Raw genomic sequence first — 16,371 nt, 5'->3', positions numbered from 1 at the left:
TACATATTTTGGTATATTTAAACTAACATCACTACAAACACTTCTTATCTTCTATACAATCCTCAGTATGCTGTGTATATTAAATATATATTAGACTGGGAGTGTGGTTCAGCCATAGGATTTACCTTGCATGTATGATCCCCCAACATTGCAAAAAAATACATATATATAGTATAATTGTTAAAATAAGTTATTGTTATTGCTATATATTCTTAAAATAAGTATTATTGCTATATGTTCTTAGATGTTTAGGGATAAAGACAGGTAAATAAAAGTCATTTTTTTTATTTTGGCTTTTTGAATCATACCAGCAATGCTCAAGGGTTAATCCTGGCTCTGCACTCAGGAATCACTCCTGGTGGTGCTCAGGGGACCAAATGGGATGTTGAGGGCCTGAACCCGGGTCAGCCAGGTGCAAGGCAAATGCCCTACCCGCTGTACTATCACTCCGGTTCCAAAAGTCATTTTTTAAAAGTTAATGCTCAGGACTTAATCTGGGCTCTGTGCTCAGGGATCACTCCTAATAGGGTTTGGGGTTCCATATATAGTGCCTGGGATCAAAACCTTCTTGCAAGATGCAATCAAGACAGTAGTTTTTATTGCTTCAGCCACCAGAAGTTTTTTTTTTTTTGGGGGGGTGGGTGTTGGGGCCACACCTGATGGTGCTCAGGGCTTATTCCTGGCTCTGTGCTCAGGAATCAGTCCTGATAGTGCTCAGAGGACTCTATTGAGGATTGGGATTTCAACCCAAGTTGGCTGCATGCAGGCAAGTGCATCCTCCCCAGCTGGATGTTTGGGGGAGGCAGGAGATGGGGAAGGGTTGGGCCACACCTGGCAATACTTTGGTGTTAATCCTAGCTTTGCACTCAGGAATTAGTCCTAGTGGTGCTCAGAAATTGAGCACCATTTGGGATGCTGAGGATTGAACCCGGTCAACTGTGTGCAAGGCAAAACCTGTAAATGCTGTACTATCTCTTGGGTCCTCATTCTTTTCAGCTAAGAGGTTGTAATTTCACAGTATGAAATACACCTGTCCCCTTTTTTAGGAGGTTTCCCACTTGGCAGTGCTCCAGGGGTACTCACAGATCACTGCTTAGAGTTCACGGTTTAGGGGGTGCTGTGCTAAGGCTCCTACATGCAACGCACATGCTATAGCCCACTGAACTATTTCTCTGGTTCACAAATAAATCTTAAATCCCTCAACTCCAACTGGTTTCTTTGGATAGTTGTTCATATCATATCCCCTGTTTACGAACTAGGCTCTTAATTCATTTCTTAGGTTCCACCCTTAAAATAAGTATCAATAAAAGGAAGATTTTTCTTTTAGTTTTTTTTTGGGGGGATGTTGTTTGGGTCACACCCAGAGGCACTCAGGAACTATTCCTGACTCCATGCTCACGAGTGACCCTGAGAGTACCTGGGGGTCTATTGTGGTGTCAGGGGTCGAATCAGTGTTGGCCACAAGGAAGCAAAGAAGGCAAATGCATCAACCCCTGTACCGTCTCTCTGCTATGAGGGAGTTTGGACATGGTTTTCAAATCATGACCAAAAGTTCAAGCAAACAGGAATGTAGACAGAAGCTCTAGGTTCCTGGACTTGGAACATGGTTATAGCGTGCAAGGCAGTTAGAGAGAACAGCCGCATGTAATCCCTCTCGACATGCTGGAGTAATCCACTTCCTAAGTAGTTAGAGCCTCTTTTCCTTAGAAATCTTTTTTGAGGGGGCAGTGTCGGGGAATCAATGTAGGGCCTCATGCCTGTCAGGCTCTCTGTCCCTGAGTCCTCTTCTCTAGAAGTTTCATTTTTTGTCTTTGGTTTTAGGGCCACATCCAGCAGTGCTCAGGGATCACTCCCGGCAGGACTTGGGGAACCATGTAGGGTTCCAGATTTGAACTTGGGTTAGCAGCATGCAAAACAAGCACCCTACCTGCGGTACAACAGCTCTGCCCCCTTCTCTAGAGTTTGAAATCCTTATTCTATCAGGGGTGGACTCCATTAAAAGTATTTCCAATGCTTTCAAGGGACTGTTGCTTTCTTTCCTACGGGTGGCTTTAATGTCTAAGACAGGGCCAAAGGGAGATAAGAGACTTCAGATTTCTAATTTCTGTGAGTTCCGCAGAGACTTAAAATTTGTACTAATGAATAATCCCAAAGTATTACAGAATTGCAAGGATTTTGGAGTGATTCTTGCCTGCACCCTGTGAGAACGGGCATTTTCTTTCAAACTGGATAAAGTAGACTAGGCCTGAGTCTCATTTTTTTTTTTTTAACGACTTTTGGGACTACTGACTCGAGTTTAAGCATTCTAAGTTTATTTTGCTCAAGGTAGATTTGTTACCATTGCACAAAGAAGACCCATTTTTTTTTTTTCATTTTAGGGCTGGGGAATGTTTTCTTGTCTTGCATCTTATGGACAACTCTTCTTTGGACTGCGAATGGACGTTTTCTTTATCTTGGTTAACAGAGTCTCCATGGCTAAGCTAATGAAAAAATGCCTTCATTAACACAGCAGACCAGAAAATGTTCCACATTCAAAAAAGAAACTGCACAGATTCAGTCGAAATCATCTCTTGATTTCATGAGTGATAAGGGGAAAGAATTCAAATAGGAAGATTCCCCCCCCCCCCCCCATTGCTTGGTTAATTCATAGGATGTTTTTTGAGGTGAGGATTGGTCACATAATAATTAACACTATTACACCGGAAACACTTTTCTTTTGAATGCTCAGTTCAGATTTTCTTTTCTTTCTTTTTCTTCCCCCATTTATTTTTATTTTTTAAAAAATTTAAATTTTTTATTGTTTTGCTTTTTGGGGGTCACACCCGGAGATGCACAGGGGTTAGTCCTGGCTCTGCACTTAGGAATCACTCCTGGCAGTGCTCAGGGGACCATATGGGATGCTGGGAATCGAACACAGGTCACTCCAGCCCCCCAACCCCCATTTTTCTTTTTAAAGCCACAGTCAGTAGTGCTCAGAGATTATCCCTGGCTCTGTGCTTAGGGATCACTCTTGGTAGACTCGGGAGACAATACAGGGTGCAAGGAATCAAATCCCAGGTCATTTGCGTGCAAGGCAAATGCCCTGCCCACTGTACTGTCACCCCAGCTACCAGTAGTCATTTCAGATTTTCAATGGCCTTTTTCTCCTTCATAACAGTCATCCCAAGTCCATTTTTAATATGCTTCTATACCAGGTTTGGGAACTGGAATGTCAGCACTTGTTTTGTATTAGAAATGATTAAATACAGTTTTAACATTTTGGGGAAGGGGGGGGGGGGTTGCATCATACCCAGCAGTGCTCAGGGTTTACTCTTGGCTCTATGTTCAGGGATCACTATTGGCAGTGCCTGGGGGCCACATGCAGTGCCAGAGACAGAACCAGTCAGCCATGTGCAAGGAAAGTACCTTAAACTACTATACCCAAAATAGAATTTTAAAACTCCTTTTTTTTTTCTCTTTTTGGGTCACACCCTGCAATGCATAGGGGTTACTCCTGGCTCTGCACTCAGGAGTTACTCCTGGTGGTGCTCAGGGGACCATATGGGATGCTGGGAATTGAACCTGGGTTGACCACGTGCAAGGCAAATGCCTTACCCGCTGGGTTATCTCTTCAGCTCTCTTAAAACTCCTTTTTTGACCTCAGCCTGGACAGAAACAAAGGACCTATTAGACCATCCTTTGAATTAAGATGTGATTATAGTTGAATGTGGTGAGAATGTAGGTTCCTAACTTCTTTGGCCCTTACCACACTCAGTCTCTCCTTCCCTTTGGCTCAGGAACTAAGGACACTCTCCTTATGACCAGCCTTCTGCCTTCTCTAGGCCTGTCACAATGCTCTGTGCCTCCCTTTTCCTCCAGGACCCCTTTGATTCAGACAATGTTGGCCCCCCAGTGGTGCCCTGAGGACCACGAACTGCCAGGAATCCTGTATGTAAAGTAGGTACTCCAGCCCTTTAAACTGTTCTCTGGCCACTTGGCCTGTTTTTTCCCCCCACAATACCCATAAATTCTTGGGCTGGAGTGATAGCACAGTGGGTAGGGCATTTACCTTGCATACAGCCAGCCCAGCCGAGCCGGGTTCGATTCCTCCGCCCCTCTCGGAGAAACTGGCAAGCTACTGAGAGTATCTCGCCCGCATGGCAAAGCCTGGCAAGCTACCCGTGACGTATTCAATATGCCAAACACAGTAACAATAAGTCTCAAAATGGAGACGTTACTGGGCCCGCTCGAGCAAATCGATGAACAACGGGAGGACAGTGACAGTGACCCATAAATTCTTAAGGATAACTCCTGATTATGCATTTAAGAATTACTTTAGGGGGTTCTTGGAGTACCATAAAGGGTACGGGGGATTAAACCTAGGTTGGCTATCTGCAAAATAAGCGCCCTACCTGCTATACTATCTCTCTTTCCTCTGGTCTGTCTTTTCCCCTTTCTTTTGCAGAACCAGAAAGAATTTTTTCTTTTATTACATCTTGCTTCACCTTCTATGAGATATGAGTGTCTTCTAAAGAGATATTCAAGGTCATAATAAATAAAGTTAGACTAATGCAGGAGGGCCGGAACAAGGAGCAATAAGAGGACGAGATTCACAGATTAGTCTGTAGAACTCTAAAATGTATAAAAAAACAATCCCACAGACTTAGTAAAGGTAGGTTGTGTCTGTGGTGTTCAGTTTTCTAGCAGCTTAAAATGAAAAGGGGGCAATCATCCATTATAAATTTCACAGTCTAGAATTTAAATAATGCAAGAGCTTCCCTGAAGGAGCAAAGCTTTCTTTTTGCTCACTGCTGTCAGAGATACATTTTTTCTTGTGGGTCCTTTAATTAAAGGGATGCCAAATCGTAGAGTGTTCTGCACTACAGTAAATACCGCAGGGAGCCTTAATGGATCTGTTCAGAGGGCACTGGGGCTTAGCAACAAGGAGAAAGTCAGGAGTTCTGGTTAAAGTGGTTCTAAGCAAGGGAGTATGGGCGCGGCAGCAACTCTTTTCTTTTAAACATACTCAAAATTCTCTCCTAAAATGTCAAAAGTGATTTTAAAAAGAAATAGGCTCGGGGCTGGAGCAATAGCACAGCAGGTAGGGCGTTTGTCTTGCACGCGGCCGACCCGGGTTCGATTCCCAGCATCCCATATGGTTCCCCAAGCACCGCCACGAGTGATTCCCGAGTGCAAAGCCAGGAGTAATCCCTGAGCATCGCTGGGTGTGACCCAAAAAGCAAAAAAAAATAAAAAATAAAAAAAATAAAGAAATAGGCTCCTCTGCACTCCAAGTCTCCTCCTTCTGCTTTATGACCTTTCTCCACCCCTAATTCCAGAGTGTTCAAAAAAATAGTTTATGGTAAAGTAAGTAAAAAGTAAAGGCCCTCCCGTTGATCATCGATTTGCTCGAGCGGGCCCAGTAATGTCTCCATTGGAGACTTTGTTGTTACTGTGTTTGGCATATCGAATACTCTCGGTAGCTTGCCAGGCTCTCCGAGAGGGGCAGAGGAATCGAACTCGGGTCGGCCATGTTGGCTGAGTGCAAGGCAGACGCCCTACCCGCTGTGCTATCGCTCCAGCCCAGTTTATGGTACTTAATGAATAGAAGGATTTATTTGTTTTTTTGTTTGTTTGTTTTGGTTTTGGGGCCACACCCAGTGGTGCTCAGGATTGACCCATGGTGCTCTGGGCACCATATGTGGTGCTGAGGATCAAATCAGGGTCAGCTGCATGCAGGGTGATGGCTTTACCTCCTGTTCTATCTCTCTGGTCTAATTGTGTTCTACATTTTATTTCTTTGTAGACATGGAAATGGTACTGTTGCTGTTTCTGATCACATGGATCTAGAGGGTGGGTGGGAGTTCTGATGAAATGGGATTGGCCATTACTGGGTAATTGAAACTGGGGTCATGGGTGCGGGGGGGTTATTAATGTGTGCTTTCTGACATATAGGGACCATTTCCATAATAAAATTATTATCATTATTTATTAGTTGTTGTGGGGACTACATCCCAGTGTACTTAGGATAAAATTACCTTTAAAAATAGCTTCTGCTGCGGTGCTTTTCTTACCTCCCAATCACTCTTTCACTTATTGAATTTTAGCTTCTGCTCTAACACTTTCATTTTAGTCTGTAGTGGCCTCAATAGGCAAACTTCTACAGCATTTTTTCAGACCTAGGGCTAAAACCGGCACTGCTGGCTTCTAGGCCCTGAGATCTAGCCTGTCTGTGTCTCATCATCTCCTGTGACTATCCATGGCTCCTTTTCCTCTGACTGTTGAAAGAGTCAGGAGTACTTTCCTGAAGTGAGAGTATTCTGTCCTTTGTTCTACCTACTCCCCTGATACCCATCTCTGGTGTATCCACCTACTTGGATGGTCCTAACGACACCCACACATAGCAAGGGAAATCAAACCCTTGTAAGAAGTCAGACCTTACAGGCTGTTTCTTTGCCCTCGGGCTACTGACAGATGCTGCAAATTAAACACTAGCAAAAGGGAGCTTATCATCTGTCCCTTAGAACAGCCCCCTACCCTCCTCCTATCATCTTTGATTTATTTCTATTGCCCTGTCACCCTTAAGTCCTTTCTTGAACCTACCTTCTGCCATCCTGACTGTCTACATTGCCACACTCCTTCAGGTCTTCTCCCATTGAAACTGTTTTAGCCCTTTATCTGGTCTCTATGAGTCTTGTCTTAACCTCAGAAATCATCTTTCCATTAGCTGCTAGGATAACCTATTTAAACCATAAATGTGATCATGTCTTTTAATCACTTTGGAAAAAAGTTGGCATTTGAATACCAACAAATAATATTGTTGGTATGCAATAAGTAAGTCTGTATGTAAACTTATCACTTTGGTAGAAATGCAATATAGAAAAGTATTTAGCTAGGGGATGGTGAGGTGGGAGCAGTGGGAATAAGAAGAGGCTGGATAAGAAGATAGCACAGTGGGTAAGGCGTTTGCCTTGCACGCGGCCAACCCGGGTTCGATTCCCAGCAACCCATATGGTCCCCTGGGCACTGCTAAGGGTAATTTCTGAGTGCATGCGCCAGGAGCAACCCCTGTGCATTGCTGGGTGTGACCCAAAAAAAAAAGCGCAAAAAAAAAAAGTGTAAACTTTTAATTTAGAATGAATAAGGCCCGAGGAGCTGATGCCAATTACTGGTAGTTGATAAGATCATACTGTATTATTAAATTTGATATGAGTGTAGAATTTAAATGTTCTCTTTCTCTCTGACACACACACACACACAAACACACAAATATACATACAGCCTGGAAGATGGATCATTGGATTAAAGCCCTTGTCCAGCAAGCACAAGGCTGTGAGTTCAAACCCAGTTGTTGCCTACACTTGCTAAGGCAATCTTGACTCCTAGCAAGAAAAGACCCAGAGATGCTTGGTAGTTTAGGACACACCCAGGGCAAAACCAGGCTATGACTTGAGCCCCAGTGCTGTGCATGCTTGAGAGGGTTAGACTGACACATGATGTGGGGTAGCATCAAGAGAGGGAAAAATACACACATACAAATATATCTAAACACTGTACACATATGTACATACAGATATACCTAAATACTGTACATATATGTATATAAAAATGCAACTACATATACATATATTTGAAGTGATGGGTGTATTAAAGAAATAAATGGGGCAAAATCCTTTCACAATTTACATAAATACCTAGCCACTTAAATATATACTTTTAATATCTTACACGTTTATATGTCAACTCTTTACCAAGCTGAAATTTAAAAACTCATTACTCTACATTGTATATTATTATTCTTTCTGCTTTTGCTAATATTGTCTTGCAATAGAACTTCTGATGAATCCTCCTAGTTCTATATGTCCAAATTCATTCTTACAGATCATTATTAGACACTCCGCCTTCAATCGCTGTCTCTGATTTATCAGACTGGGAGATATGTATCTTTACTATGTTTCCCTAAAACTCTGAACGTTCCTCTGTAACTGCTTTCCCTACATTGTTGAATATCTTGTCTCCTTATTCTTTCTGGGAGATTGAGGTGATTTGTTTGGTTTTTGCCCGTTTCTAACATCTGGCAAAGAGCTTGCCCTACACCAGACCCTAACTTTTTTTACTTGAATAAATGAATAAGTGCATTCCCTATGGGAAGCTACACAGAATGGGTAACATTATAAATTTATACTTGAGATAAAAAAGTAGAAAAACCATGTTTAATTCAACAATGCATATTTTATAAATGCATAGAAACCAGGGCACTGCTTTTAAGAGATTCTTGAATATAGAAAACAAAGTACATTGTCTCCAAGGAGTTTCCTTTTGGTGTGGGAAGGAGTAGAGGTGCTGAATGTGAAAAGGAATCTGAAGAAGAGTAATTTCTCAGGTTGCCTGGGAATTATAGGCTTGCTCGGTTATTGAAGGACATTGCTTTGATTTGGAATTTCTGGGTTATGGGAATAGTGCTCACATATGAAAGGGGGGTATGAGAAGATAAGGGGAAATTTAGTTTCTAAATTAAATCCACTGGGAAAATACACCCTAACTAGAAAAAGGAAATGAAACCTACGGAAAAGACTGCCACTGGCCATGCTCATCAAGTAGCAAACACTTTTCTGAAATGTTTGCATTAATGCTTTTGTTGGCACCTGTTGTCACCTAATGCCAGGAGCCACAAACTCAGTCATCATTAATAAAACCTCCACTGTAACAATACTTCATCCCTCTACCCTTCTTTTCCCCTGAGCCTCAGGCACATGGCTCATTAATGCTCAAGGAATTATCCTTTATGAAGATAGGGGACATTCCTTATCTTTCCCATTGCAATAAACTGTTCACTTTTCTTTAAAGCAGATTGATTTTGATTGAGCCATCATCTGTTCCATATGATTGGTTTGGGCTTGCCTAAATATGGATCACATTCCTTGGCCCAAAGTAGACATGGGACATCTCCTCAGTATGTGCTACAATTCACTGAAATTATACTTACTTTGTGTCTAGAAGGACTTTTTTTAAAAAAAATTTTTATTAGTGAATCATCATGAGGTACAGTTACAAACTTACAAACTTTCGTATTTCAGTCATACAATAATTGTTTACCCATCCCTCCATCAGTGCTCATTCTCCTCCACCAATGTTCCCAAGATCCTTCTCACCACCTCCACCCACTCCCCCAACCACACCCTGATTCTGTGGCAGAGCATTCCCTTTTGTTATCTCTCATTTTGGGTGTTGTAGTTTGCAATAGAGGTATTGAGTGGTCATCGTGTTCAGTCTATAGTCTACTTTCAGCACCATCTTTCAACCTGAATGGATCCTCCCAACGTCCTTTCCTTGGTGTTTCCTTCTCTATCTGAGCTGCCTAGAAGCACTTTTTAAGCCTTACATGTTCCTTTGGAGGAGAAGAGCCAGGTTACAAGACTTTTTTTTCCCTCACTCTTTATGAGGCTCAATTTACGAACCATAATTTATGACATTTAGGAAGTAAATTTGAAGTAACAGAAGAGAGTAGAAAGTAAATATCCTGAGAGTAGTGTTCAGAACAGGCCCCAAATGGAATCTCAGATCCTAAATCCACATCACCAAAGACTTAATTTTACAGCTTTGCTCTCCCAGAAATGGAAGCCTCAATCAATCAGTAATAAATCACTGCATCAGGACTGGTTAACTCTAATTAGGTAACCCGAGAGACTCCTGCTATTCTGCTATAGAAAGTAACCTCAAAATAACCCACCAGAGACACACCTTCCTGTTCCTGCCCTCATCTGCCTATCAAAGTCTTTCATTTTACACAACTCCTCAGCGCTACTGCCCATCTGCAAGTGGGATATTGCCCAGATCATGAATTGCTGAAAATGCTCATAAGACCTTTAAGCTTTACTCAGTTGATTTTGTTTACCCTCCGAGAGGAGGGAGGGAGGACTGACAAGGCTGGAGGAGGGGAAGGGAGGATCGTAGGTGAAATCGACAGCACAGATGCCCTCACAGATCTGCCTAGAGTGGCTCAAGGATCTGGGAGTCACTGCTTTGCCAAAAATTGTAAGAAAAATCTTGCCATTTCCCCTTCTCTGTAATTTGTTGGAGAGATTCTTTTGACTTTTCTAAATTTATCCATATTCTCTTTATATTACTTAGAACCATCACATCTGCAGCAAATATACTTAAGCTTTTCTCTCATTCATATATTTCTCCAAATTAAAATACTTGATTAAAATTGTTTAATGCAATTTTTAAGAAGTGTGCATGATTGGGGCTGGAGCGACAGCACAGCACAGTGGGTAGGGCATTTGCCTTGCACGCGGAAGACCTGGGTTCGATTTCCAGCATCCCATATGGTCACCTGAGCGCCACCAGGAGTAATTCCTGAGTGCAGAGCCAGGAGTAACCCCCGAGGATCGCTGGGAGTGACCCAAAAGGGGAAAAAAAAAAGAAGAAGTGTGCATGATTTACTTTAGTTCATTTTTTCTTTCTTTCTTTTTTTTTTTGGTTACACCTGGAGATGCTCAGGGGTTACTTCTGGCTCTGCACTCAGGAATCACTGCTGGTGGTGCATGGGGGACCATATGGGATTCAAGGGATTGAACTCTGGTGAGCCATGTGCAAGGCAAATTCCCTACCCACTATACTATCACTCTGGACCTTCAGTCCTTTTATTTTGTCTTTTTCTGTTTATCTTTCGGATGCTCCTGGCTGTGCTTAGGGCTGATTCCTAACTTAACACTCAGGGTTCAATACTGAATGTGCTCAAGGGAAAAAATGGGATGCAGAGGATCAAACTCAGCTTGGCCTACCCTCTACTCTCACTCCAGCCTTCAGTAACACTTGTCATGTTCCCTAAGATTTACTTGTCTTTAAGGTGTATCAACATAGTGCCTCCACATGTGATATGTTCAATAAATACTTATTAAAAACATTTAATAAGATAGTTATATTTGAAAAATAAATGGCTAAACTGCTTTTCAGATTGGGAGAAAAGAAGGTTGGGGTCCCAATAATTGAAAAGTTTTCTACGGCATAAAAGCAAAGTACAATGCAAATTATCATCAAACACACATCCTCATTCTATTTAAACTAGAAACTAAAATCTTTTTTTCACTCTTTAACTCTGCTAGGCATATTAATTGGATGTGAAAATTTGGAAAGGCTTTTAGAAGATACTAATAACAGTTAATCCAGAAAGTGATGTTAAGAGTAGGATGTATAAAACTCAGAAAGATAAAAAGACCTTTTCATTTTCTAAATATCGATGATGAAAAACACTCACCCCATTTGGATTGTTGACCCCAGAAATGAGGGTATGCAGTAATCAGCAGCTGCCAGTGTGTATGGTGGCCGTGCAGCGGAATCGTCCCAGTAAATGTCCTTCTTCATCTTGGGTAGGCTCATGTGCATTTCATCCACAGCTAGAAGAGAGACCTGAAACCATCATGACACTGTCAGAATAATTATCTGTGACTTGTAGATAGCATGAGCTGCAGTGAGTGGATGGGATTGGGAAGGGATCAGAATTATCTGAATAAATGATATATAAACATCTTCAGTGCATATTTGCACCAACCAGGGTTCCCCTAGAGAGTCCACTTGTTCAAGAGTTGAGTGAGGTGGTGAAGCCTCCTACACCTGTTTCCTCAAGCCTCCTGCCCCAAGGTAGAGCTGCTTTCCTTCTCTCTGCTCAGTTATTATGGATTCCCTGACAATAACCCAGAATCCCACCCCTGGGAGGAGGAAGATTCTTCATATTCTGTCCTGTTGACCCTCTAGACACATTTATACTTGATACAACTTCTTACATGACCTAAATTTATGTTTGTTTGGACAAACATAACAACAAGCATTCACTGGGAATATTGTGGTCTCTTTTGATTTTGACAAATTGGTGCATGATAACTTATTACTCCTTCGGGAATTCAATTTTTACAAAGAGTAAGTGGCTGGACATTATGCTTCCTCTAACAGACCCCGGTAATTTACGGTAAGATCTGTGAACCTGTTTAAGAGTTGAGTATTGGTTTGAAGCAAATAGACAGTGGGAGGCTTTTGCACAGTGTGTGTTTCTCAGGGAAAAGACTGATCTAAGTCAGAGGTTCTTAACTGATTTATACCTGTGCACAAGCACTGGTCCGTGATTTGAGGAATGATAGTGGAAGCCCATTGACTTAAGTCTTCTTGATTTAAAGGAAATTATTACTGGTGCTTCATGAAGACTCTCTCTGAGGATTGAGAGATGCTCAATGAGCTGAGCACAATGCTTGGCATATAGGAAGCTCAGGCTTGACTCCCAGGACTCCATCTAGTTCTCTGAGCATCTACAGGAGCAATTTCTTAGCACAGAGCCAGAAGTAGTCCCTGAGCACCACTTCCAGTGGTGCTCAAAACAAAATAAAGCAAAACAAAAATCTGGTTCTGGATTAATACTTCAGAATAAGCATTCTGGGACTCTTATGGTATAATTGGGGCAAATTAAAGGTGGGTTGGTGTGAGTATTCTCCATGCATCCAATTGCTGGGCATTTGACTCCAGGGACCTAAGTCATGGATCTTCAAACTCAGACTGTGTCTGGCTGCCTTTTTTTTTTTTTTTGTCACCATGAAACTTTCTGGAGGTATCAGAAAACTTAAGTAATCAATTAAAATGACACTCCAGGGGTCAAAGAAATTATGCAGTAGATAAGAAACTTGCTATACTTGAAGCTGACCCAAGTTTGATCCCCGGCACCCCATATTGTCTCTCAAACCTTACCAAGAGCGATCCCTGAGTGCTAAGCCTGGTATAAGCCCTGAGTACTGCCAGGTGTGGCTCATCCCCAAAATAAACCCCTGAGAATGCAACTCTGTTCTATAACAGAAGAAACTGGGTGGAGTTGATGAAGAGACTTACACAGAAAACTGGTTTGCAGTTCTATTTGAAAAGGACTAATTTCACTCTAGAACCTGAGATCCTAAGACTATAGGTTGCCAAAGAAACAGGGACAACATACAGCACAGTCCAACCTTTCCCTTGAGGGGAAAGCTATGAAATTCAGGATCCTGCATTCAGAATTTGTTCCCTTGAGACACCCTAAGTTATTTCTCATTAATGTCATAAAGGAAAGAAATATGATCATTGTATAATTGAAACCCAAGCACAAAAATTGAAAGTCTACAACTGTACCTCATGGTGTCTCACTAATAAAAAAAAAGGAAAGAAATACTTCTCTAACCTGTAGATTTCTGTCGATGCACCAGTTAGTTTCAAAGTCATCATCGTCTTCTCCAAAAGGGTTGATCAGCTGCTCCGCTACCTGCAGTCGAGAACACAGAAGCAATTGAATATTATGCTTCTGAGGACAGAGACTGGAGGAGGCAGGTCCTCTCTCACTGCTTGCTTCTTCTCTTTCTTTACAATCAGTATTTTACAGAATAGGCAATATTGCTTAACATCAGAGATGATCACTAAGAACCAGAACCAACGATGGGGCTCCCTGTCAGCAACTAATTAGATCCCTAGAGTGACAGGACAAGCAAAATGGAGAGAAAGATATGTTGGTTCACCCTGCTTTCTTCTGTTACTTTCAGACTAGGAAGTCTGGGGGAGAGTAGGTTGTCCCAAAGATGCACATATTTATCACAAAATGAGATTCGTCTGGAAGGGTAAGCCTGCATGGGCGTACTCTCCAAAGGGAGCTGTTCGTTCAGTGGGAGGCTGTGTGGCCCGACCCAGAGAAGCTCTGCATTGTTTAGGAGTCAAATGACTGATTTACCAGTCCAAGGTCAAACTGGTGACTCTTGAAGAAGTATGAACTATGTGCAAGTCTGTTAAGGGGCATCTACTATGCTCACAAGGAACTGGCAAATGTTCAGATGATGAGACAGAACATTCACAGTGTGAGAAGGTTATACAGCAAACACAGACTTAAATAATAATTAAGGAATATGGTACAATTATTGGATAAACTCCAAGCGAGTAAGAAAGCCAGTAAGTCATAAAGCTGGAATTTGAGTCTTAATTTTACCCTAAAGGGTGCTCTATTATTTAGTAAGTTAGTTTTTTCTGGCAAATGCTTAGTAGTTTCTTTTCATGTATCTTATAATCTTTGGTCAATATGAAATGTTCTTACTATGTTGCTGAATTGAATAGCTTTGTCAATGAGAAATTTATATGCCAACTCACCTGTTATTTTCCTTATTGAATAATTCACTTTTATTCTCTTTCCCAACTCTCTCTTCTTTTCTTCTTCTCTTTCTTTCCTCCTGCCTGCTTATCCCCCCCTCCACCTGCCCTTCCCCCATCCTGTGTTTATACTGGGACTATATGGGAAAAAATTTCAAGTGGAGAAAGAAACCATTGACTCATTGAGTTTCTAGATTCTGATTCATTGGGCAGAATTTTTTATTTTTATTTTTGAGGAGTAAGTCTTACTTCTGAGAACAGTTGTTCTCAACCAAAACATGGCTGAACAGAATAATCAGCTGGGGGAGCTTATCAGGATGATGTCTTGGCTCCTTTCTAGAAATCTAGAAACCTGGGAGTGATTTGAACCCAGGTATCAGTACTGAATAAAACTCCCAGCAGATTGTACTAAGTGGCCAGGGTCGAGAAGTACTGATTTAGTGAAGCACATCTCTGCATTGTAAGGAACAGGCCTCTACAGGGCTTGATCACCAACCACCATCTGTATGGAATAACCCATGTCAAACTCCTTTTGGATTGTGACTGCAACTTCCAATGTGCTAACTACCCTTTCTTGCATGGGGTTTCTCTTTGAGTAAATGGGCTACTGATGAATCCAGAAAATATTTTTAGGATCACTTTGTTATGTCTTAACTTTCACTTTGATGGCACAATGTCTTGTACATAGTCTACATTGAATTACTGAATGGCTATCTACATTTTTGAATTGATTAGTTCACAAAAATATCTTTTATTCTCTTGAAGACTGTATTTTCTGCGAATAAATGAGTAATGCACTGTTCTATAGAGTTAAATGGTTTCCCTACAGTTGGAAAAGATGTATAAATACCATACTAGAATGGTCAAGTTAAAATGGATATTTAGAAATTGAGACACTCCCCTTGATTGGGAAACCTACCCACTTAGCTTGGGTTGGCTCTCAATGGAGCCTAGATTTTCTCTCCTTCCTTCCTTCCTTCCTTCCTTCCTTCCTTCCTTCCTTCCTTCCTTCCTTCCTTCCTCCCCTCCCCTCCCCTCCCCTCCCCTCCCCTCCCCTCCCCTCCCCTCCCCTCCCCTCCTCTCCTCTCCTCTCCTCTCATTCTATCCTTCTTTCTTTTTTCCCCATTTTTTGACACACCCAGCTATGCTCAGATGTTATCCCTGGCTCTGCACTCAGGAATTACTCCTGGCAGTGCCTGTGGGACCATATGGGATGCTAGGGATTGAAATTGGGTCGGTTGCATGCAAGGCAAGTGTTCTACCCTTGTACTATCGCTCTTAACCCTGGACCCTAGATTTTCTTTCCAGATTTTGCCTTTGAAAATATTTTACAAAGGAAAAAGATATTTAATATTTTAGAAAGCATGGTAGAAGAATGCTAACTATTCCTCACAAGGCGGTCAATCACTAAACGATAAAAATGCAGAGTGAAAAAAGAATAAAAACACACAAAGAATAAAAATAAAGAACTAAAAACTCAACCCAACTCAGGGAAAGGGTAGCAAAAGACCAGAATGCGTATTGGGTTAATTGCTGGTTTTTTTTCCTTTCTGGATATAAAAGCAGAGTATACCTTTTTCTCCAAGGGAAAATGAGAGCTATTAGTCTTTCTTGCTGTTTCTCTCTTAAATGGGTAAAAATAATTAAGAGTCACTGTCATCTGGTTAAAAAATGTTTTTGCCATTTGAAAAGGACATGCCTTCTCTCTTTGGAGTGCAATTTGAAATGCCAACCTATTTGTTTTTTAAGTAAAGGCATCTGCAGGGAACCACACAGCTGAAACAGGGATGCCTTGATGACGCATATGCCAACATGTGGCTGCTTGGAAGGTAAAACCTGTCAGCATCATATTTTCTGAAAGTCATTTTTAAACTGCCACTAGATTTGTCTTCCTTTCATTTTTAATTACATATCTGTCTGAGACATAGAGGAAAAGGAAAGGAGAGAGAGAGTGATTGAGAGACGAAGAGAGGAGAGAAAGGAGAGAGAGAAGAGAGGAAACAGAGGGAGAGAGGGAGAGAGAGGGAGAGGGAGAGAGGAGAGAAAAATTCTCTGATAGTTTCATCTACATATAGGGAGGGATGTGAAGAGGGGGACCTTGTGTGTGAGAGAACAGGTAGAAGTCTACACCAATGACTGGATGAGTTGCTCTCACCACAATTACATAAATGTTGTCATTAACCTTAATGTTTCTCGTTTTGATTCTGATCAATTCTCTTTTGTTTGCCTGTTTGAAAGCCAACCCAG

General features: G+C 41.6%; 1 protein-coding gene across 6 annotated transcripts in view; it reads right to left on the bottom strand.

Moving 5' to 3' along the window:
• The window catches only part of BEST3 (bestrophin 3), a 56,695-nt gene that overhangs the window by 15,849 nt on the left and 24,475 nt on the right, over positions 1-16,371 (bottom strand). For 5 of the 6 annotated variants that reach the window (XM_056130829.1, XM_056130830.1, XM_056130825.1 and 2 more), the window contains 2 exons: positions 13,175-13,255; positions 11,240-11,391 (listed from right to left, as the gene is read on the bottom strand). In XM_056130829.1, coding sequence (XP_055986804.1) covers positions 11,240-11,391; positions 13,175-13,255 — 233 coding nt within the window. Of the gene's footprint in view, positions 1-839; positions 2,481-11,239; positions 11,392-13,174; positions 13,256-16,371 lie in introns of those variants that run through there. The other variant, XM_056130831.1, reaches the window with a different exon arrangement.

The sequence above is a fragment of the Sorex fumeus genome, unplaced genomic scaffold (genome assembly GCF_029834395.1).
Source record: "Sorex fumeus unplaced genomic scaffold, SorFum_2.1 ptg000081l, whole genome shotgun sequence".
In the NCBI taxonomy this organism is placed as follows: Eukaryota; Metazoa; Chordata; class Mammalia; order Eulipotyphla; family Soricidae; genus Sorex; species Sorex fumeus.
Note: the sequence above shows the minus strand (reverse complement) of the source record. Positions and strands in the feature narration are given on the sequence as shown.